Source organism: Pholcus phalangioides, unplaced genomic scaffold (genome assembly GCF_987345545.1).
Source record: "Pholcus phalangioides strain wild (caught in Gottingen) unplaced genomic scaffold, Ppha-v1.0 ptg000013l_1, whole genome shotgun sequence".
NCBI lineage: Eukaryota > Metazoa > Arthropoda > Arachnida > Araneae > Pholcidae > Pholcus > Pholcus phalangioides.
This window is the reverse complement of record NW_028301606.1, coordinates 28,099,204-28,121,558: the sequence shown is the minus strand read 5'-3', so window position 1 is coordinate 28,121,558 and position 22,355 is coordinate 28,099,204. Positions and strand designations below refer to the sequence as shown.

General features: G+C 35.1%; 1 protein-coding gene and 1 pseudogene across 2 annotated transcripts; both read left to right on the top strand.

The window, feature by feature from the left end:
- The first annotated feature begins 517 nt into the window (after positions 1-517).
- On the top strand, positions 518-17,451 carry LOC149078902 (LITAF domain-containing protein-like). Of its 2 annotated transcripts, XM_089241087.1 has the most exons (6): positions 518-756; positions 1,776-1,909; positions 5,344-5,421; positions 9,808-9,864; positions 11,592-11,742; positions 14,923-15,660. In XM_089241087.1, exons 2-6 carry the CDS (start codon positions 1,798-1,800, stop codon positions 15,029-15,031), a joined length of 507 nt encoding a protein of 168 aa, XP_089097213.1. In that variant the 5' UTR covers positions 518-756; positions 1,776-1,797; the 3' UTR covers positions 15,032-15,660. The 2 variants fall into 2 exon arrangements, with proteins under 2 accessions (XP_089097213.1, XP_089097214.1); XM_089241088.1 differs by lacking the exon at positions 5,344-5,421 and having other exon boundaries at positions 14,923-17,451.
- Positions 17,452-19,682: 2,231 nt separating this feature from the next.
- LOC149078901 (U2 spliceosomal RNA) lies at positions 19,683-19,856 on the top strand (annotated as a pseudogene).
- Positions 19,857-22,355: the final 2,499 nt, after the last annotated feature.

The following is a 22,355-nucleotide window of genomic DNA, read 5'->3' as shown; positions in this document are numbered from 1 at the left end:
ATCCTTTAGTGCACATTGTGGCGAAAGGTTAATCCAACCCAAGAGGACTGTTTCTCTCTTGGGGGCTGCTACGGCTCTGGTGATGACAGTAATGTCATTAGCGAGCCATTCTTAATATGCACAACTCAAATTTTGTAAACAAAACACATGAATGACGATTTCTGAGTTTTGAAGAAAAAAAATTCCAATAAAGGAAAAAAAAAAAACCGCGAATACGGGAGGGGCCGACTGTATTTAATGTGGTGTTGCGCTGTCCCGGAAAATACGGGACATATGGTCAACCAATGTTTTACTCGAGGGTCTTTCGTTTTCCTTGCCCACAAAAAAAAAGGTTTCAGTACAACTCCACATCCCGCGCATTCAATAATCTGTCCATCCAAAAAAGCCAATCGCAAAAGACAAAATATCCAAAACTGCATCAACTTCCTACAAAACTAGCTCCGTGATTGAACGCTGCACAGGCGATCTTACGACTCAGCTGACTAGTATTTCGTAGGTCCCGTTTGGCAGCACAGTTGCGTGATTCACATGAAACAAGCCTCTGGCTTATTATTTGCGTCATATAGTGACTGTTTATTTGTCAGCGGCCGAAGTTTGGATGTTTTAACTCTTCCGTGTCATTCGAGTGCCGTTTCCTTCGAGCGAAATACGTGTTAGCGTCTCATCTTGTAGGCTTCGTGTCTCGACAAGTTTCGAAATAGTCAACCGTCGCGGATAAATTGTCCGAATTTCTCTCAGATTAGGCTTAAATAACAAGTGAGTTTTCGTTTTGTTTGATACTATATACAATTACGTGTTTGTTCCATGCTATTGAGGTCGCTTTAAATCCACGTTATCAGTTTCCGTATTGGTAATTGTTTTCAATGCTTGCATTTGAAAGCTTTTTTGTTGTTGTGGGGAGTAGAGCCAGATGTTATGGATTGAATACATACATACTTTTTGTTTTAAAAGTGTGGCAAATGCATGTGTAATATACAGTGAAATACACTGACAACATATCCGGGGTATGACACAGTTTTATAATCCCCAGTATTGGCTCATTCACTTCCATATATTCATAGCTTTGTTATTATATATCCTGCTTAAAACATACTGTGGATATATCTCTTACCGAAAACACTTTCTTATTAACCTAGAAAATAGTTATGGCATACCGTGTGCAAACAAAAACCTGGAAAAATAAAGCCGAAAATTGACTTATTCACTCAACATTTTTCTTGTATTTGTGTTATGTCTTGGTGTGTATTCTCTCCCAAAAGTCATGGGAATATCTTCGATTATGAAAAATTTAGGTGAAAAAGTTGCATTTGCTCGCAATAGCTCTGTACTGAATTGAGTGTATATTGGGGGGGGGGGGGGTTGAGATTATGCGGTGATCATCAAATTTTGAAAAAAGATTACCTCATCCTGACTGGGGTTTAAATCGTATCTTTCGCTATCAGATTTTGGCCAGGGATATCTCTTGCTGCCACCTGAACTGGCTGGGCAAAGCCTAAAATTTAGGTTCTTTTTTAGAATAGGTTCTCTCAATAATGGACACCGTGGAACCAAAAAAAAATTTTTTCCCTAACGTTGAGTGCCGCGATATTTTGCCAAATACATTGAGACTATGTTCCACAGATTTAAATGAGTGTTCCTTAATGGAAGGTGTTCTTTAACAGTGGTTGTTATGAAGGTCACACTACAGTTTTGTAGTAATTTTTTTTTTCCAGAATTTCATAAATATATCTTTGTGTTTAGTTATCATAACATTTCAATTTGTATCGTCTGAAAAGGTAGCTGAATTGTAAAATCAATATGTCTGCCGAGAAGAATGGTGCTCCCTATGCGGAACCTCCGCCGCCATATACTAGTGCACCGCAACAGTCGGCACCATATCCATCTCCTGGTCATTATGGTCCAAATGTTGGTGAGTATATTGAACCATGTATCAAATTCTTAGTACAGTGTCATCCATAGAGTTGACAACACTTCAAAATTTTTTTTCCTGCAATTGTAAGCAAAGCATCAATTTTTTGGATGATAGAACATATTTTGTCATCCAAAATAATTTTTGTGTGTGTAATTCTGCTCATTTTAATTGCTGATGCTGTATAAATCTTCCACAAGCATTGGATCCAGAAAATTCAATTGAAGCAATTCGAGAAGCAAAATTTAATCGGGAAAAGCACTGAAATCAAATTACCATTGTAAATAACCACTTAAATGGGGGGGGGGGGAGATTAACTTGTAGTTTGTGCAGGGTCGTAACTAGTGGAGAGCAGGTGGGTTTCGTATCACTGAAACAGACAGGACCTCTGACCTCTCCTTCAACATTACGAGGAGGTGCCAAAATGTATTTGTTCCAGCTGACCAAGCATCTAATTGTGGCCTTGGGTTTGATTGTCTTTCGATTTATTTCTCAAAATTAGTTCACAGTGAAGTGAAAGTAGATGGATGAAACTCCATGAAAATAACAGCAACCATTTCTACAAGTGGTGCTATGTAAGCCGATTTCAAGACCTTGCCGTAATTATATATGCTGAAAAACGGGTGATTAGATTTCAAATAAGGCAAAACCAGGACATCCCTTATGTCTAATCAAATTTCTTCTAGTCACCTCTTCACCTCTAGTACTTGCAGTACAGGATGATTCAAAAGTCACACACAAAACCCGTTATGAAATATGTATCTTTATTCTACTGAAAGTTTGTAAATGCTAATTTTCTTGATAAATTGTAATGCTATACTGCTCAAAAGGAAAAATATACCATATTTTACTCGCATATAGGACAAGGCTTTTATTCAGTTTTCACTGCTTCAAAAAGCTAAATCGTGCTATATAGGCCTATGTAAGCGAAGGATTCGTTGCATTTTTTTTAGTGCAGTGCACACACACACACATTGCTTAATGTGATCACATCAAGACTAGGGAGAAGGGGTTTCTAATAACAATAAAAGAATTTATTGCCGGTTGCGCAAAGAGTGTACCTTTAGAACTTATATCACGTTATTCAAAAAATTCACTCAACGGATCGGGGGGGGGGGGGGGAATGATGGTTTGTGGAGTGAGAGTAATAAGGATTAGAGTTGTAGCGAAGCTTCGGAGGGAGAGTTTGAGTGTGCCAAAAGTCAACCTTTTTTCTAGGACTGCCTGTGCTCTTTGAATATTATATATCATCAAAAAAAGAATGCGCTTATGGCAAGTTGGACATACAAACGCATTAAATCAGGTGATTTTAATCCTTGAATATGATTTGTACAAGGTGTTCAGAATGTTGATTAAGTGCTTACAATCACAAAGGGATAGAGCACTGTGGGTGCTTTACTGGAGCAATAGGTAAAATATGTCTTGAGTAGACGAAAGATGATAGCATTAATAAAACATGGTTGTTTGCCTTAATATGTACATTGTATGTTATTTTCTGAGAATATATATAAATGAAATAAGTTGCGTTAGTAAATCTGGTTTTCCCTTTATTTTAATCTCTGAAATCATACCCTGTCCTATATGCGAGTAAATACGGTATATATGTGGGCTTTTATATATTTTTCATTTCCCATGTACACTGATGCTCTCGGTAGCATTTAGTCTGATGTGTGATCAAGATGGTTTTTTCCCAGGAGTAATGAATGTTTATGATCGAGCAGTTCTTTTTAATTCTTTCAAGTTATTTTTGAGGCATTTAATAATGATTTTTTTAATGTCCCTTCACCCAATAAATCACAATCTTCAGATTAGTGATCTTTTTTCTGAAAACTTGAGATGTTGTAGACTAGAAGAAAGGTAAGCATCCATCTCTATTAGGCCAGCGAAGAACAAAACTTTGAACTCTCCTTCAAAGAGTGGCATCACAGATGAATTTGTCATGGGACTGCTCACAGAGCCTTGAAGAAATAACACTTATATTTTTTTGTGCTATTCAAGAATTGAAAGCATTTGATCAAATTAAACATTTTGAGATATTGCCAGTGGCTAAGAGCTTCGTTGATAAAAATGACATTGAGTAACATGATTCCGTGTTTTTCGCAGATAAAGCTTGATTTCATTCAACAGACTACATGAATAGTCAAAACACCAGAATTTGGTGCATCGAAAATTTTATTGTTCAAATTTAAAAAGGGTATTAAATTGGAGACTCAGACCTGCCAACTCTTCCGATTTATGCAGGAGACTCCGGATTTTTCATCCATCCTCCCACTCTCCGGATTTGTTAAAATTTCTCCGGATTTTGGCAGAAAATTAGATTTTACACAAACTTTCACGTTGTCGTGGCGTCAATGATTTGATTACCATAGTCATTGCCATCGAGCAGCCTTAAAAAAAGTCTCTGTGACCGCATTTAAGCAATTGGCAAAGACACGACTTAATTCCAGTATAATCGTTACTGTTTTCTATTAACAGCCGTGCGGTAAACATGTTTTTTCGTCGGCAGCTTTGTAATTTGAATTTTTTTAAATTGTTTCTTACGATTAAACTTCTTCAGAAAGAAAATATAAAACTTTAAGCTTTATAAAGCTTTTAAGAGTTCATATACCCAAGATAGAATCACTGATAGCATCCACGAAAGGAAACACTTATATTTTATGAACAGTATGTAGATGTGATTTGTCTATTCTGCATGGAAAGACTGACATGGAATTATATTCTGCTCAGGGGCAATGCAGAACCTGCCTTGGGGGGGAGGAAAAGGAATGTAACTTTTTCTTAATTGATTAAAAAAAAAAAAAATTCGGAATTTTTTTTGTGAATATTTTTTTGATAGAGTCCATGAGTGTTAGTGGGGGGGGGGGGGGTCCCCTCGAGAGAATCTCCAGATTTCTGGATTTCAAATGTTGGCACGTCTGGAGACTGAAACGAAAATGCTTTAAGTGCTGGAAAAGTGGCTAGAAATCTGGTGAAAAGAATTTGCGCTTGCAGTCACAAAAGAGGTTAACATTCTGAACATATGTTGTAACATTTTGATGTAAATATTGTTTTTGTATCCATAAATGACCTTTCATTACAAGGAATATAGCTTTTCGATTTATTTCTTTGTATGATGTTAAAAACAAAATATTTTGTAATGAGTTTCATGAATTTTGGATCGCTTTGTACAATTATGTTGTCCTGAGGCAAACTTAGCTGGCACAATGGTGTCTCTATCACCCTAGTCATCATACAACTCTTGGAATACCCAAGAGGTTATGTTCTAAATGATTGTTTTTACTGTTTCACAAAACATTTATTCTATAAGATATTTGCGTATGCATTTTCTTCTGCATATTTATGGGAAAAATATGTTGGTTTCCAGTTCGATATGATAATCAAGTTGAATTCATTGTTTTCTATATTGCAATCTGCATTTTTTGATTTTGTTCAAGCTGCTGGAAGAAATATTTTTCAAGGACCAATACATCCACCACCACCTGGTGGTGTGCCTGTTTTTCCTATGCCTGGAGGTCAGGTGATTTTCTTTATCTCGCCTGAGTTTTCCCCCCATGCTCGTTTCTCCCTCTTTTTTTTCATTACACGCAGGTTATGCATGCTAAAAAAAATCTGTGTGAGAATTTTGCGCGATTGAAGTGAAACTTCTAGGTTTGACATAACTAGATTCACAAATTTTTAAAAATTCGTAATTATACCAATACCAATTAATTATCATCGATACACCAAAGCAGAATGTGCCAAAATCTGCGACGTACGTCGCAGAACAATTAGCACTATTGCAGAACAATTCGGAAGAATTTTAAAAAAAGTGCAAAAAACGCTATTACATGTATGGGGATTTTTACCGCAGAACATTTCCAGTCAGCCGAGGGATCATCGCAGAACAGTGCTAAACATTCTGCTTTGGGGAACCAATATAATATAAATTATGGCAAACAAAGTTTAAAAACGCATAAACAGCTTGCACACATGATAAAATAACCAGACATCAATGTAATTGAATAAAAATTTATTCAAAATAAAAAAAATTGCGTTATGATAGTGTAGCCAATTAGGAGCTGGTACTGTGACGTCACAAAAATTGTGTTTGCATGCGAAATATACTCTCTAGTGGCCGGGGGTGTAGCATCACAGGAAATATGGAAAGGTAATAAACTGTCTTTGTCCATGCAAACTGTTCAAACCCACTCCTGCACACCCAACTTTACTTTCTTACACCTCCGAACCTCTTGACGTCTTCCCACCACCACCCATCTGCTTTTCAGACTTTCTTCACACAATCAGTTAGAGCAGTGGTTCCCAACGTGGGTGCTACTGCCCACTGGTGGGCGCTGAGAAGTCTGAGGGGGGGGGGCGTTTTTTGTTCAAGTCATATTGAGGGGGCGTTTCATGTTCAATTCATATTGAGGGGGCGTTTCATGTTCAAGTCATATTGAGGGGGCATTTCATGTTCAAGTCATATTAGCCCGGTTTGCATGTTCAATATTGCGGTATCACTGAGAGTTCAGGCACTGACTTGACTGCTTTCTCTAGTAGAGAAAGAAGAGTAAAGAAAGAGGAGGAAAAATACTGTATTTACATATCCTCTTGGAGATTTTCACGGTGCATACTATTTCTCATAATCCTTTGCGATTTTTCGCTATTGCGAAATAAGGAAACAGAGTTGCCAGTTTTCCCTGCTCAGCAAAAAATTTTGGGCTTTGGTGGATGCCGGTTTCCCCTTATTTTTTCATTTCCCATGTAAATCATATAGACCTTAAATTTCCGGGGCAATATTTCGTGGGCGGTACAATAGTGCAGTGGACAGAGGTTAAAGATTATTATAAATACCAACCAATGTATTTCGGAATTTCTTCATATCAAGGGTAAATTGTTACCACCAAATGTAAGAATGTGTTTATTACTTTTATTGTTTTGATTTTAATAACCCTGGTAAAATCATAAAGGTATTTCATTGTAATAAACACAATATGTTCCGGTGATATTAATGTCGTACCAAATTTAGTGGTCGTGCATTGTATGATTCACCGCAACATTTGGTCGCAAAAAATCTTAGTGATCGCTTTCATCGCTCGTTACAATATGTAATTAAAGCAGTTAACAAGATCAGAAGCAATGCTCCCATGACAGGATATTCAGAAATCTTTGTGATGAGAACGATGAAAACACTTTAATCATTTATTATTACATACAGAAGTTTGTTGGTTGTCAAAAGGTACCTGTCTGAAACGATTTTACGAACTCTTTGAATCAGCCACAAAGTTTTTTGAAAACAAGGATGATTCATTAAGAGAGAATTTATTGAAATATAAGAGTGATATTGTGCCTTTTTGCCCGATTTATATACTAAATTTAATTAAATGAGTGTACAACTTCAAGGAAATGATTTGAATTTTACCAAAGCAAAAGGAATTATTTCAGCGTTCGTGTCAAAACTTACTTTGTACTAACAAAACTTTGGTAGACGACAATTTTATCAGTTTCCAATGCTTTCTTCAATTGAAACAACCGATAACGACATTTTGGTTTATTGCCAGCATTTGGAAGCACTGACAGAAGATTGTGCGAATAGATTTCAGGATGTGGTCAACATGACTATTCCAGAATGGGTCCTAGAACCTTCCTCAAATAACAGAATTATCGCTGCAAGAAGAGTTGATAGAATTTTCAACAAATGAAGAGTTGAAATTGAAATTAAGAAAAGGGTATCAGGAATTTTGGCTACAAAGTCAAATTCAAACATTATATCCGGTTTTATGGGCTGCAGCAAAAAAGTTTTTTATTGCATTCCCATCATCATATTCAGCCGAGAGAGGATTTAGCATAGTCACCAGTCTATTAAGAAACATTGTCAATAGTGGAACGCAGATCTTTAAGATTATTGATGACAAAAATGGCACCAAACATCGAGAAATTAGTTTCATCACATCAAGCTCAGATATCTCACTAATGGTATTATATTCATTTTTTCCAAATAGCATATATATTTTCAATCAAATACTGTGAGAAAAATACATATTATTACCTTCTTATAAATTAATAAATAAATTTAAAAATTTGTCCTTGTTTTCAATATATACTATGTACAATATAGTTTACCTGGAGAGAGGGGGGGGGCACGCTATAAAGTCATGCACTAAAAAAGGGGGCGCTGGCTCCAAAAAGCTTGGGAACCTATGAGTTAGAGGGAAAAAGAAAGGTTTGAGAAAAAGAAAGCATTTCAGTTTTTATGACAAATTTCCTTTCTCATGGAAATTTACTCTTATGTTGCTTTTTCACTGTTATGTCGCTATAGAAGTTTCACTTCACAAATTGGTAGAGATCAACAGTTTTTTTTTCTAATTTTTTGAGTAATTTGGATGTGTAATTATAGTCATAGCTCTGTAAGTGGATGCCAAATAAATTGTCGATAGTATAATTTTCTGTACTATTGTTTTGATTTCAATGGAAAATATGATAGGTGGATAGAAGCTCTTTGAATATTATATACGCCAAAGGTGGCCAACAGCTGGCCCCCAACTAGTTAAAAACAATGTGCATTTAATTGAATTATAATCATTATTTGAGCTATTGGTTTCAACTGTAGACTTCCTGATGAACAGATTATTTAATAAATTATTTCTAGGAAAGAAAAATGATTTGGCGTACTATTTTCTTATCATACTGCCTTTTCAAACTTTCAAATTGTCCTTGAAGTTTAAAATGGGAATGAGATGTTTTGCCAGACTTCCGGAGCATTTTACTGGTGCCGCTTATACACCGGTGTGTTGTCCCTGGTGCAGCCGGTGATGCTGTCACTGATCATTATGTTGGCCCTCGAGCAGAGAGAAGTTGACCACGCTTGATATAGCCTATTTTTAAGTCTGTTTTTGAAATCTTTATAGGCCTACATAATGTTAATTGGTACCTAATACTCCCCGAGTGGGTACAGAAATTCTTTTTATTTTTTTTTTACATATTAACACAAAATAAGAGAAAGGAGTGTTTGAAATGGAAACTTATAAGCATTAAGGCTTATACATGCACAGTTGTTTGATAAAATAAAGGGTAAACAAATTCAATGAAGCAATTTCACTGTATTGTGAAACCCTGACTTACCCACATCATTAATGAGTTTCACAACTGATGACATAAGTCAAGATAAACGTTTCTAATGGTAACGCCTTCCATTCTCAGGAGGAAGAATGATGTAAATTTGCAGATTTTCATTATTTTTCCCTTTTATATTTACATTTTTCAATGTAGCTTTTATTCAAGGAAACATTCTTCTCTAAAAACTGACATTGAAGGTCTTCAAGCTTTGTTTAAAATGCATCTAATAGCGAAAAAAAATTCAGACAATGTAAATGTGGGGTGTTATGTAAGTAGGGGGGTTTTCTGTATTTTGCATTAATGAATAAATGGACTGACTACTTGAGTGAATATAGTATTTTCCAAATTAAAATCATCCACAACTTTGATATATTGCCATTGAGACAATTTACTACTGTTTTATCCCAGAGTTAACTGAAATTGTAATGATATAATTCAGTGTTCTGTGTGTACAGTCCCCAACTATGTCCACTTATTGGATATTTAAGCTGAATGTAGTAAATAAACTGAATTTCCAAAATTCTCCGCTCTGTGAAGCTGTAGTGCATGCATAGAAGCTCAGATTTCTGTGCATGAAATGCTTGATTTTTTTTACTAGGAAATTAGTTTTGTACCGTGTTTTGTGTGTTTTCTGTTTGATCATTATTTTGCTTTGCATGGAAATGCCAATCATACCTTATATTTGTTTGTGTCTTCAAATAATTAATAGTTTTTATTGTACTTGTGACATTTTCTTTTGCTTTTGTGTATTAAAATCACCTTGATATTTGATTAGCTAATTTTTTCTTTGATTTATATATTTTCAGGATATAAACCTCCTTCAGCTCAAACAGTCATTGTGAATACACCAACTGGAGCTCCTGGTAAATGTTTTTTCTCTTATGATATATATCGCTGCCTATTTATTTTTGCAATTTCGCGATGATTGTATTGCTTTTGCAATCAATTCATTTGACTTGGCGTATCTGAATGTGGTATTTAACCCTAATGCTAGGATTGCACTATAAAAGTTTGATAAAAGATATTTTACAAAACTTGAAAAATTTGACCAATGAGCAGCATATTGATTACATTCGAGCGAAGGTAACCGATCTGTTTACTGGTTGCATTTTTGAAGTTTCATAAAAGAACTCTTCTAAAAATTTTACAGTGTAATCCCAGCTTAACACATTCAGCTACATGATAAATTTTTCTTGGTGAGTTAGAAAATCCACAGTTGTTCCTCTCATATTTCCATGAAAATCTTCAAGGTGTGTTTACATATGTTCACTCTCCCTGACCCCCGCTGGCTGTGGTCTTGCTTTGCGAATTCACCAGGCTGTTGCTCTCATATTTTTATATTCACTTTTCTCCCACTCGTCATGCACAACTTGATTCCCAGTCTTTTGGCTACTCAAAATCAAAGAGATGTGACACAAACTCCTTTGATGAATTCATTGTTTCAACATCCTCCCAAGTTTGATGTTTGTCTTTTGTGCACTGCTTGGTGCACACTGAAATATTTTTTGACAGCCATACACATAGATAGATACACATAGATTCCCATACTAGGAACTTCACAGAAAACTACTCAAGGACAACACATAGCTTGTGCATGTAGGCTGGCCTTTGGGCCGCTGTGGTGGTCGAGTGGTCATAGTGACGGACTCGCATCGCGGGGACCCGGGTTCGAGCCCCACCGTCGCCAGAGTGGTGGTCGGCTGAAGTTGGTTTTCTGTGGTTCCCAACTTCGAGGCGCAAATGCGAGCCGATCTCCCCGTTAAAAAGTCTCGCCACAGAGAGCAACAGACCTACAAACAGTACAAATATTCAGTCACTACACATCACTCACTTCACTTCTGAGATATAGATGGCAGCACTGAAAAATCATACACAACACTAGATACGCACTCAGACTGTCAGGTACACACAATTACACTTCTGGCACAACTCACTAGGTAGAAAATTGCCTATGGCGATAGACCTGAGTTGTGCTCGGTTAAAAAAAAAAAAAAAAAAAAAGGCTGGCCTTTGGATTACCAATTTCTTTTGCAGGACATGTTCTGATTGCTCTTAGTTGTGCAAAAAAAAACAAACAAAAAACAACAAGTTTCTTACTGCAAAATCAGTCAAAATCACCCCTGCCACACCTTAAAAAGTGGTTTTTTAGGAACTTGGAGTGGCGTAGCACTGAAATTTTGGCTTTAGAGTTTTCTCTAAAGCTCTGTTTACATGTGCAATATTGCGGTAGCATTGGGAGTTCTATCACTTGCTTGATGACTTTTCCCTTTGTAAGGAAGAAATGGAGAGCAGTCATTGGTGAAAATTCTTGAAGCAGGTTCTAAACCCGCCTTTTCTATTTCCCATGTAAACAGGGCTTAAGAGGGCAAAATGTTGTCATTAGTTATGAATTTTGTTTAAAACTGGAAATCTTCGAAGATTTTATTTTTAAATTTGCAAATTTAAAGTTTAAAGCATGAAATTTTTCATCCATAATTCTTTCCATTCATCAAAGAGTATGGTAGGGAAAAAAAAGTTACTTATTATGATAATTATGTTTGTCTCTAAATTTTGTTTATTTTTTTCTAATCTATTTTTTCCCCTTATATAGTTCAGGCTGTGACTGTTGTTAATGTTACTCATTGTGGACCATACCCGATGCAAGTCACTTGCCCCCATTGTGGTGCTCATGTGATGTCAGAGACAACAGCTCTACCTGGCTTGTTGACTTGGCTATTAGCTGGTGGTCTTGTTCTGTTGGGGTGAGCATTTACATTAAATCTGGAAATTTTATATTTTCTCAGTTTTTGATAGAATCTTTTCTGACACAGAAAACACCAAGACAAGCATTATTACTGTAGGAAGTTCCCATACTAGGTGGTTGTACACACTGAATCAAACAGTTTATCACAGCATAATGGGTCAGAAATTAAATGCCAAGTCAGTGTAGAGACTTGATGGTGAACTCAATGGGGGTGCTCATGAAGGGTCAAGTTAAAACACAAAAATGACTTAAAATTAAAAAATGGCATTTTGATTAATAAAACTTAAAAGAATGGCTCAAAAGAGTTACCATCAATCTAAATGCATGACTCGCAGCAGCAATAAATGGGCTGTCAAACTCTTGAACAGACTAGGTATATTATACACTTCTCCTGTAACAGCCTTAATTCTGGCAACAAGTGTATCTTCAGATTGAAGGAAAGTGTCATAGGCGTACATTGTTGTCTTTTTCTCAAATAGAGCACATCTCTGGTCTATCGCCCAGTGCCGTTTTAATGCGTGGGCCTACCCGGGCACGGCACAGGCCTCAAGTGAAGAGGGGCCTTGCAGGAATGAAATCTGGTTGATATTTTCTAGAATTTACCAGGTAAAGGCTCAGAAAAACCACTTGGCCCGGGGGCCAATGATACTCTTGAAACAGCCCTGCTATCGCCTTGAGCAATTTACTACAGAATGAGTTGTGCCAAAAGTATGCATGTGTACCTAACAGTCGGGTTTCTGGTTGTCTTCACTCGTAAAATCACAACCAGAATGACACTTTTAAGTTTGCAGAGCAGTCACTTCTAAATGAGTAAGTGCCCTGGATTTTCTTAACATTTCATCTCTGATGGTTTACTATAACGGTAAATGTTTGATTTTGTGTGTACTAGCACTTCCTAAAGTTTGACCCTACTTTTTTGATTGATTGTTAGGATATATTTTGGCATGGGTCCAATCCCAAAATAAAATTGGCTTTTCTCACGTTAATACTCGAACAGCCGGATTTTAGACTAACTAAAACCACTGTTAGGGGTCAACTTGACCCCTCCCCCAAGAAATTCAATTGATGAATAATGAAATTGATTGATGAAAGATGTGGAATTACAATAGACAGCAAGACCTCATTATAACATGTATCACTTTTTTCACCACCCCATCTATAACGTCAGTTTTTTGAAAGTTCTAGTATAATTGGCAAAAAGTTTTATTCGCTATTAAATCACCCCACTTGTGAAGTTATTTTTATTTGGTGTCTAGAGGTGATGTTATACCGAGGTCTGACTATAATATTTAACCTATTTCACAATGTGCTTTTGCATGAGTACAAATTATATATAATGGAGGCTCTCTCCCTCTCTCTCTCAACACATACTATAAATTAGTACATGTCTCAAGGTGAAATTATACTCATGAACGTGAATGAACCCACAATATGTTCTAAAGTTCATTAAACATCAGTTCAAGTTGAATGATATGCACGCTTGACAGTTGTATCATTTGCAGCTATCAGAAACCTTATTGTCTCTTGCACAGTTGAAAGGCATATTTCTTTCGTTTTTTGGTGTGTAAGAGAATTGGAAGGCATTTATGGTGCAAAGCACCAGCACAAGACTAAATTCTCAGCGTGATACTGTTGAGCCTGAGGATTCCTTGAAAGGCAGGTGAGCATTGAGTGTGACTGTCAAGGCTGTTGTACATGAACAGGCTACCTGCGAGTTTTGCATCTTGTAGAGTATTTCCTCAGCATCTCATCTGCTACATCTATGCCACATTTAGTGCTACTGTAATAAGTTGCAGTGTTCGGCTTTTTTTTGTTGATGCCATCTGCAGACACATTTGTATGCAAGGTGTGGCTAATAATTAGGGTTATTGTTTTTGTTTTTGCACCTATATGTCATAAGTGTGTTTGCATTTCTCAGTGCAACAGGACAATATTGTGACGTTGAAGTGTCACATGCAATAGTGGTTTTCTTCACAGAAGGCTCACCTGCCAGTTTCCCAAAAGTAAAATAGTTGTCAGTTGTGACGGTGCATCCAGACTGGATGTGGTTGCAGTAATACCACTCTCCCAAAGTTGTGCATTGACTGGTGGCACTTTATCTTTGCCTAAATATGGATAGCCATTCAAGACATATTTATGGATATTGCAAGAGTTGCTAAGCAGAACTTGATGCCAAACTTGTCTGGCTTATTTGGCATGTATTGGATAAATTTGCATCTATATATACATGGCAACAACTGCTCATCCACGGTAATTTTTGGTCCAGGACTATTCACTAATAACAGTTTTCTGTCAGCTTGTACCAAATGTGTGAAGCGAGAACAAATCTGTTAGTAGCCAGGTGCTCAGCTCTGATGTTTTGGGTGTTGTCTAAAATACCACATGATTTTACAGCATCAATTGTGTGGCATCGCTTCTTTGAACACAATTCGCAAATCATCTGCAGATATTTAATTTAAAATCAATCATTTTTCTTAAGGGGGGGTCAAAATGACCCATGCTGGCTGTTTTAGGTATTTCTGTGATTATTCATTTAAATAATTAACCTAGGAATATAAAAATTTGTTAGTATTCCCTGAAGTATTTTAAGAATGTGCAGGTGGCAGCAGCTGTATTATGTATTATTTCTTCATATTCATGTGAGAAAGACAGAAAATCAACATGACATCATGTGCCGTCGTAGACACATACAGTCAAATCTCATTAATGAGTCACTCTTGGGAGAACAAAAATATGACTTAGTAAGCAGAGTGACTCGTTAAACGGAGTAAGCCATATCTGTGCCAATTCCTGCCTAAGGATAATTGGGACTTCCAAAAAGTGACCCGATAAGCAGAGTGACGTGTTAACCGGGTGACGCACTAACGAGGTTTGACTGTAATTGGTTAAGCAAAACTGCGCACCACATGCTATCTTGCTTGGCTTTTGAATTCTTTTAACAGAATTTGTATAGTGGTGCTAGCCCACAAATTTTTTGGAACAGATATTTTTATTTAATTTGGTGAAATTCCAATTTTAATGTTGAATTATTAAAAAATACAAAACGTCTTGTTTACAAAAACATGCTGATGGTTTGAAATTTCAAGGTATCTTTGCAGAGATCTTTGTTTTTTGATATAATATAGCCTAATTTTACTTTTTTTTCCATTTTCATTTAGTAATTTGTTCTAAATTGCAGGTGCTGGATTGGCTGCTGTTTGATTCCTTGTTGTGTTCCAGAATGCCAAGATATAGAGCATCGCTGCCCGAGTTGCAAACAGCATTTAGGAACCTTCCGTAGGATATAAATCCAATGAAATCTTAATGATTGAAAATGCTGACAGTCAAAAGGAGAAGAAAATTATGTTATTTGTGGTGGGAAAGTGTATTTTATAACATATTTTGTCACATGTGAAAGAACATCATTTATTCTGCTATTATTTAGTGTAAATACCCATTTACCAGTATTGTGTAGTATTCCAATTTCAAGTCATATTTTTACAGTTATTAGGGTTATTTTTTATTGTATACTTGTTCAAAGTGTAGGGGTATGTATAAATATACATATACACTCATGAGTTAGTGTCCATTAATAATTAAATAATATGACGTGTAATAATTCTGATTTATGTGGATTCAAAGTCAAACGGGAATGTTTGTGAGTGAAAGTGTACACATTTTGTGAAAAAAAATTTCCCCTCTATATCCTTCGTGTATATCTGATTTAGCCTGATTTAAGTGATGGTGAGAATGAGAGGTGTGTGGAATGAGACTTTTTTTTTATTATTACAAAAGGTGGCGCAAAGCTTGTTAGTCAAAATTGATATAGGAGAATTTATACACTCAATGATCTTGATTTCCAGGGCTTTTTTGATACTGTTGGATTTCACCAGTTGTATCAATTGGTGCTTATCGACACATTGCCATGTCTACTGATAAAAAAAGAAAAGAATGAAAAATGGTATTTTCGTAAGGTGCATTTTTTCCAAAAATGCTGGAGCAAGCAAAAAATGCGTATCTCTACATTTTGTATTGTCATTGAAATGTCTTTGATGAGAATGGACAATACTGATGGGTTATTATAGAATAATGTTTGGAAAATTAGTTTTCAAAATTTTTGAAACCACATATGTACAGATTGTTTCATGTATATATGGATGGTTATTTCCTTCTTGAAATACTGTAGTTATGACTTTCTCTGTGACATTTCCATGCAAAGGAGGAAAAAATTGAACGCCAGTTTTATATAAGTTCTTCAGTCTTTGAAGAATTAATGCTATTTTAAAGCTTTAATATACATTTGTGTGTTTTATTGGGGTATTTATGTTTTGCCAATTGTAGTTTGACGAATTTATATAGTGATTCTTAAATGTTAAAATAATATATTTGTTCATGATGCAAAGCTGTTGTGTAATTTGTCACGCTTTTTCTATAAGCACATTTTGTTTGTTAGCATATAAGTGTTTAGCTGCAAAAGCATTTGCTTTCAATGCAGATTTTACAGGACTTGTAAGTTTCATGAATTCTGCTTTGCACAAGTCATTTAAGTTTTTGGTGACTGTTTGAAAAACTTGATTGCATACTATTCTCTTACACATTTTTTTTATTTTCACAAAAATCACTATGGCTGTTGCCATTTTTTTCTGCTTAACAGTCCTTTGACATACTGGCAGCCGTGCATGCACATCTACGGGAAAATAGTATTGTCAAAAAGCTCCAGTACAAAATTGGTAAACTACATGAAAGTCTGATATCTACATAGAGAAAATAACTGCTGTTTTTTTTTTTATGAGTCATTCGAGAGATTGAGCATTTTTTATAATAGTTTTGCTTCAATGCTAACAAATACTTTTAGGTCTTTCAATCAGGAGTAGTCAGTTGGTTAACATTCACAGGGCTCCCATTCGTCCTACTTTTCCTACTTTTTGGTAAAGTGTCCTACTTTTGTCCTACTCTCTCGGTTTTGTCCTACTTTCTAGTTTTTGTCCTACTTTTTTACCAAATCCTATCGACAAAATTTGTGTAATTGATTTTAATTGAGCAGGAAATCATTGATATATTGCCAAATATTACAAATGCTGAAGAATGCAATTAATGATTCTGCCAAAGCAGAAATTTTATCATTTTTAAGGTTATTTAGAGGGGTGGGGGGTGTATGTGGACCATTTGGTTGATTAATTTTTCATTTGCTTAGTTTGAGGGTTCAACAAGTATAGTAGTCATTAAAAACTTCTGTCTGGATGGGAAAAATAATTTTGTATTGATTACTTTGTGGTCTTGGACAGTAACTAACATTCATCATTCAAAATTACGGCGCAAACAGGTGAAACAACAGTTTGTATTGCAAAGCAGTTGGATACATAGGCCTATTCTTGGTTTGGTGATTTTGGTGCTACCCAATAGCATTCAGTTGTCTTCTGTATTTTTAAGGCATGAAACAATATTTACAATGCTCAGCAAAGAGCTAGAAATGGAAGTGCTTCATTTGTCAAAAATGATTACACTGGCATTGAACAGTAAAATGTGAACAAATCCCTTTAAAAAATGATGGACAATGCAGTAAAACAGGTTCACCTTGCCTTATTTACATCGGATCTTGTAATCTACACATTTTGCACTGTGCTTGTGAAAGTGGTCTCCAAGGAGCGTCATTCTTAAAAAACTTACATCTTCAAAATTTGCTGTGCCTTGTCGAAGAGAGTTGACAAGCTCTGCACTTTGGAAGACTATGTAATATATATGAGGAGAACCGGCAAAGAATTATCTGTAGTTGCTAGTACACTGTTTTGGCCAAAAATTGGTTTTGTAACCAAGTCATTTGTCATTTTGCTTTGGCTTGAGTTAGTCTTATAAGAAACTGAAATAGTGCTATGAAAAAAAAAAAAGGTAATTCAAAATTAATTTTTTTTTTAAATTTGAATTTTTTTTTTTTGCAAAAAAAATTGTTTTTGGGATTTTTTTCCATTATGCTATGATTATGTTGTCTAAGGAGGTTACCCTCCCCCATTCTACTTTTTGTTCCTGCATTTTCTTTTTCTCATTTTTTGAGTGGGAGCCCTGCATTCACTTCAAATATTTTTTGTTATAGAAAGACATTCATCATAAAATGGATCCCTTCTAGCTATAATTTTCTGCTACAGAGTATCAAAACATTAAATATGAATAAGTCTTTCCTAGTATTGCTTTATCTTAGCTGTGGGGGCTCAACAAGATTAAATTTTTGAGATACCCTTGACTGATTATGTCATGTAAGTCTTATTCAGATTTTTTCTTATCTCATAGATCGTTTAAAAATATATTGAGCTTCTCTCTGGTGATGAAAGATATTGGTCACACCAAATTTTTGTATTCTCACTAAATTTGGCACATATACTGGAGTATTTATGCTATTAACATATACTGTAGTAACTATGTTCTATGATTTAGTCAGTGATGTAATTTATGTAAGTTTAATTCAAAAAGCAGTTTGACTGATGAATGATTTTAATCGTGTATCTTTAGCTATTTATTGTGATATTTTGAGTGCCATTTTTCTCTTTTTTATACAAAGGTTTTTTTTTCAGTTTGTTGGTGTAAATTCAATTTTGACGAATGCTTCATCATGCAATTTAGCATTTTCGGTCATAGTACTCTGTTACGTAAGGAAAAAAATTATCCTGTTCACCCATGTAGTAAGGTTTCCTGATATTTCCAAAGAAGTATTTGAATTTTTTCTCCTGTGATGTGTATGTTATAAATGCTTATTTGAATAATGTAACTTTCATTTCTTTCAACTTGAGTTGTAGGTTTTGAGATTGACTCGTGAAACATCTTTAATTGCTATATATGTTTCATTGAGCATCAAAATTAATAACATTTTTTTCCTAGTGAATCTAGACAAGAGTTTTTCAATCCAGGGGTCAGTTATGCAATGAAATTTTAAAATAATATTTGATCTTCTGATTCATTAAATTGAGTTTCGACTAATTATATTGGTGTGCTATAATTTAAGCTATTTTCAGCATGATATGAATGTGAGCCACCTATCAATTGATATAGGATTCATGTCCAAAATGTCTGATGTCCCGCTCATTGTGACCCAATTTCATATATTTTTGTGTTCAGAGTTGATCACTTTGATATTCTGATCACCCTGCATCCCAATCGAAAACAGATAGCAGGCCGAACAAATTTAAGAATCTCTAATGTATATTGTGTGAAGTTTCTTCCTGAACTCATTTTCTCTTGTAATAAGATCTTGCTCATTATTTTGCACAGATGCAAATTAATAAATTACATTATCGACATTACAGAGCTTGGAACAAAGAAAAAGGGTTTTTTTAATCACTATTGTTTTGTAAATTCTGTAGGGAAGACTGAAAAGAAGAAAAATATATTTTAATAGTCATTTTCTGAAGTTCATTATAAATCAAATTATTTCTGTCCTTTTAAGTATACATAGATTTACAAAAAAAATTTTTAATGTGTGAAGGATTTTCTGTGAAAATATGACATGTAAAAGCATTGCTTTCATATTTTCCAAGAGTAATTATTTGTGATTGAAGATGTTTGATATTGTTTCTTGATTGATGTAATTTTATTCTGAAAGGAGGTCAAAACTGTTGCATTTGTGCTGAGACATGTCAGCTGTTTTATCAAGTCTTTAATAATCCAGGATCTTTGTAATGGTATGTGAAGTTCAGTAAAGTCTGAAACCACTATGGGACTACTGAGGCTCAAAGCTTCAGGGAGCCCCAAGATAAGCTAATAAGATGCAAAATATCGACATCTGGGAATCAGATGCTAATCTGTCCCAAGGGGTTCCTGCAGCTTACAGTACGCCTTGGTTTAGCTACTATTTTATTAGCATTATTTATTTGTCATAAGGTTGTTGAAGCATTTATTATAGTTATCTGATATATATATATGTTTATGCGCACCTGTTGTCCCATTGTGAAGTTTATTTCCTTATGCTATTATATTGCTTCTGTTCCTTTTGGTCGAGATTAAAGTTTAGGTTCTTATTAGATTAATATCTGGTATGCCATCTCCTGTATATGGGACAAGGTATTAAACTTATTTTTGGAACAGGGAGGAGTGCTTTTGCTTGCTGAGCTTTTGCTGTAGGCCTTCTATGTTGCTATAAAATCAATAGTGGATTGGAGATTTTCTCTCTCGCTATTCAACCAGTGTTTCACTGAGCAAAATTAGAATACTAATTACATACTCAGTGTATATATTTTTGCAGCAAATAATATCGAAGAAATTAAAATATTTTTTTTCCTTTAAGAGTTCATAAAAAATTTGATATGCATGTCCAGAGAATAAAGTCATAAATCATGCATAAAAATTTATAAAAGGTGTGTGAATTCTACTAAATCAGGTTCATGTTCTGTCAGTTCTGAATTGGGTAGTGTGGGATCACATTTTAGATTGGTAGATGCTTCAAATTACATTTTATACACTGTAGATTAGTTATCCCAGTTTTTCCTCGGAAGGTTCATTTCTAGCGAGTGAAAAACTATTGAAAGTGAATAATTTCAATAAGAATTTAATTCCAGTTGATCAATTCATTCAAATCAATTTCCTCTTTGAGTAACAAAAATTTAGATTATCAGTTGATGAAAGCAAAATATTCTGAGATCTCTTCACACGTACACAATTGATATTATAAATTGCAGTAGGTAGCAAAATTTAAATTAGAAAGCGAAAGAATGTCTGTTCTTCTGGTTAAACATTATATTGTAAATTTTATTGTATTTTTGTTTATATGATGCGCAGACCTGCCAACTCCGGATTTTTTGCTCTTTTTCCGGATTTTAGGTGAAAATTGGATGTGGAAGAAACATTTTTTCGATCGAAATTTTTAATATTTTCCCTGAGCTTTCACGATGTTGTGACATCAATGACTACTGTCGCCGTTGGGGAAAACTATACAGCGCAGCCGTAGTTCACGGAACCTATAGCCACTAGATATAGCTTATCCTTATTCTAGTCACCTTAGCGAAACCTACCTACTCTGTTGAAGACGTCATGTCCTTGAGTAGCCATCAAAAAATGTCTTAGTGACCGCATTTAAACAAATTGATAATGACGTGACTGTATCAGAGGATGGTCTTGGTTGTCGACATCCGTGTATACTTATTGTATTCTATGAACAACCACGCTGCAAACAATACATAACTGATTGAGAGAGCATCAGCAGCCTTATATTTTGAATTTTTTTGTTTTCTCAGATCAAATGCCTTCAAAAAGAAAATATAGAACTGCTTTTGAGAGTTCGTATACCCAAGATTATCCATCACTTCACTGATAGCATCCCTGCTTAAGGGATACCCAGGACCTGGGTGGGGCACTTTTCTCAATTGATTAAAATTTTTTATTCACAATGTTTTTTGATCGGGTTCTTGGGAGTGGGTGTACCCTCTCCTCCTCGGGAAAATATCTGGATTTCTGGATTCCAAAAGTTGTTATATCTGTGTGTAGGTTCTTTCGTTGCAATAAAATGACAAATATGACATTCAAAAGTACTCTTGTCGGATTTTCCAGTAAATTACCGGATTTTTGTGAGGAAAAATTGCAGGATTTTTTAACCTTTTTTTTATAGATTGGCAGGTCTGGGTGCATCATTTTTTCATTAAAAATTTTTTCCTGATTTAATTTTTTGTTTCCTTATGTGATCTGAAACGAATCAAACAATGAAAATCATATTCATTGGAATTAAAGGGAAGAATAATAAGAATACAGGTGCTCAAATCATTTTTAACTTGTATATTTTATGAATATTTCTGATTGGTATCTCATTACTTCCTTGATGATAGATAAGTGTGATTGTATTGCTACGAACATCCAAAAAAAGTGCAGAATATGCTGACTTTCTTACTGAAGATATATGTCCATTACAGGTTTAAAAAAAGAAAACCTTCTCTAGAGCTTGATTTATCCTTTCATCTCTGTGATGACTGTATTTTGCGTATCATATAACATGCTCTCACCCATGCATTGAAATAATGAAAGGAAACCTCCATTTATATATATGTGTGTGTGTAAGAGAATATCCATTCCCTTATCTTCGTGTGCCTATTATTTTCTTGTACTACAGTCTGTGCCACTGCATTAGCAGCCTTTTTCATGTGCTAAATGTGTATGTTGATGTAAGTTGCTCTATTGTGAGCTTTCAAATATTTTTTATCCACTGTATCCAAGCTGTTACGTGCAATGAAAATTATATATTATATCAATATAAATAAAGTCAAACACATGAAAATGTTGAAGTAATTCATTTAATTGGTGTTCATTTCAGTTCGATAGGATCTCGATTAGATTTAAATCGGAATTGGTAGTTGACAGTCTAATTGTTTGGATGATTTATGATCTTTTAACCACTTACTAAATTTATTTTGCCATCGTCATTCTAGAACATACCATTGATTGGTAAAGGATTCATTGAGTATAAGAGCTGCTTGAAATATTAGGCTGACCTACGCGCCATCTTTGAGCAAAAGTGTAGCATTGGCCTAGAAGAGCCATCACTTGGCCAATCGTAAGGTGCCTGTAAAGGAGAGCAGACAAAACTGTCTTTCGAACAGAAAATTGATCTCCCGCTCCACATATATCTATACCAGCGGTTCTCAACCACTAGTGAACCCACAG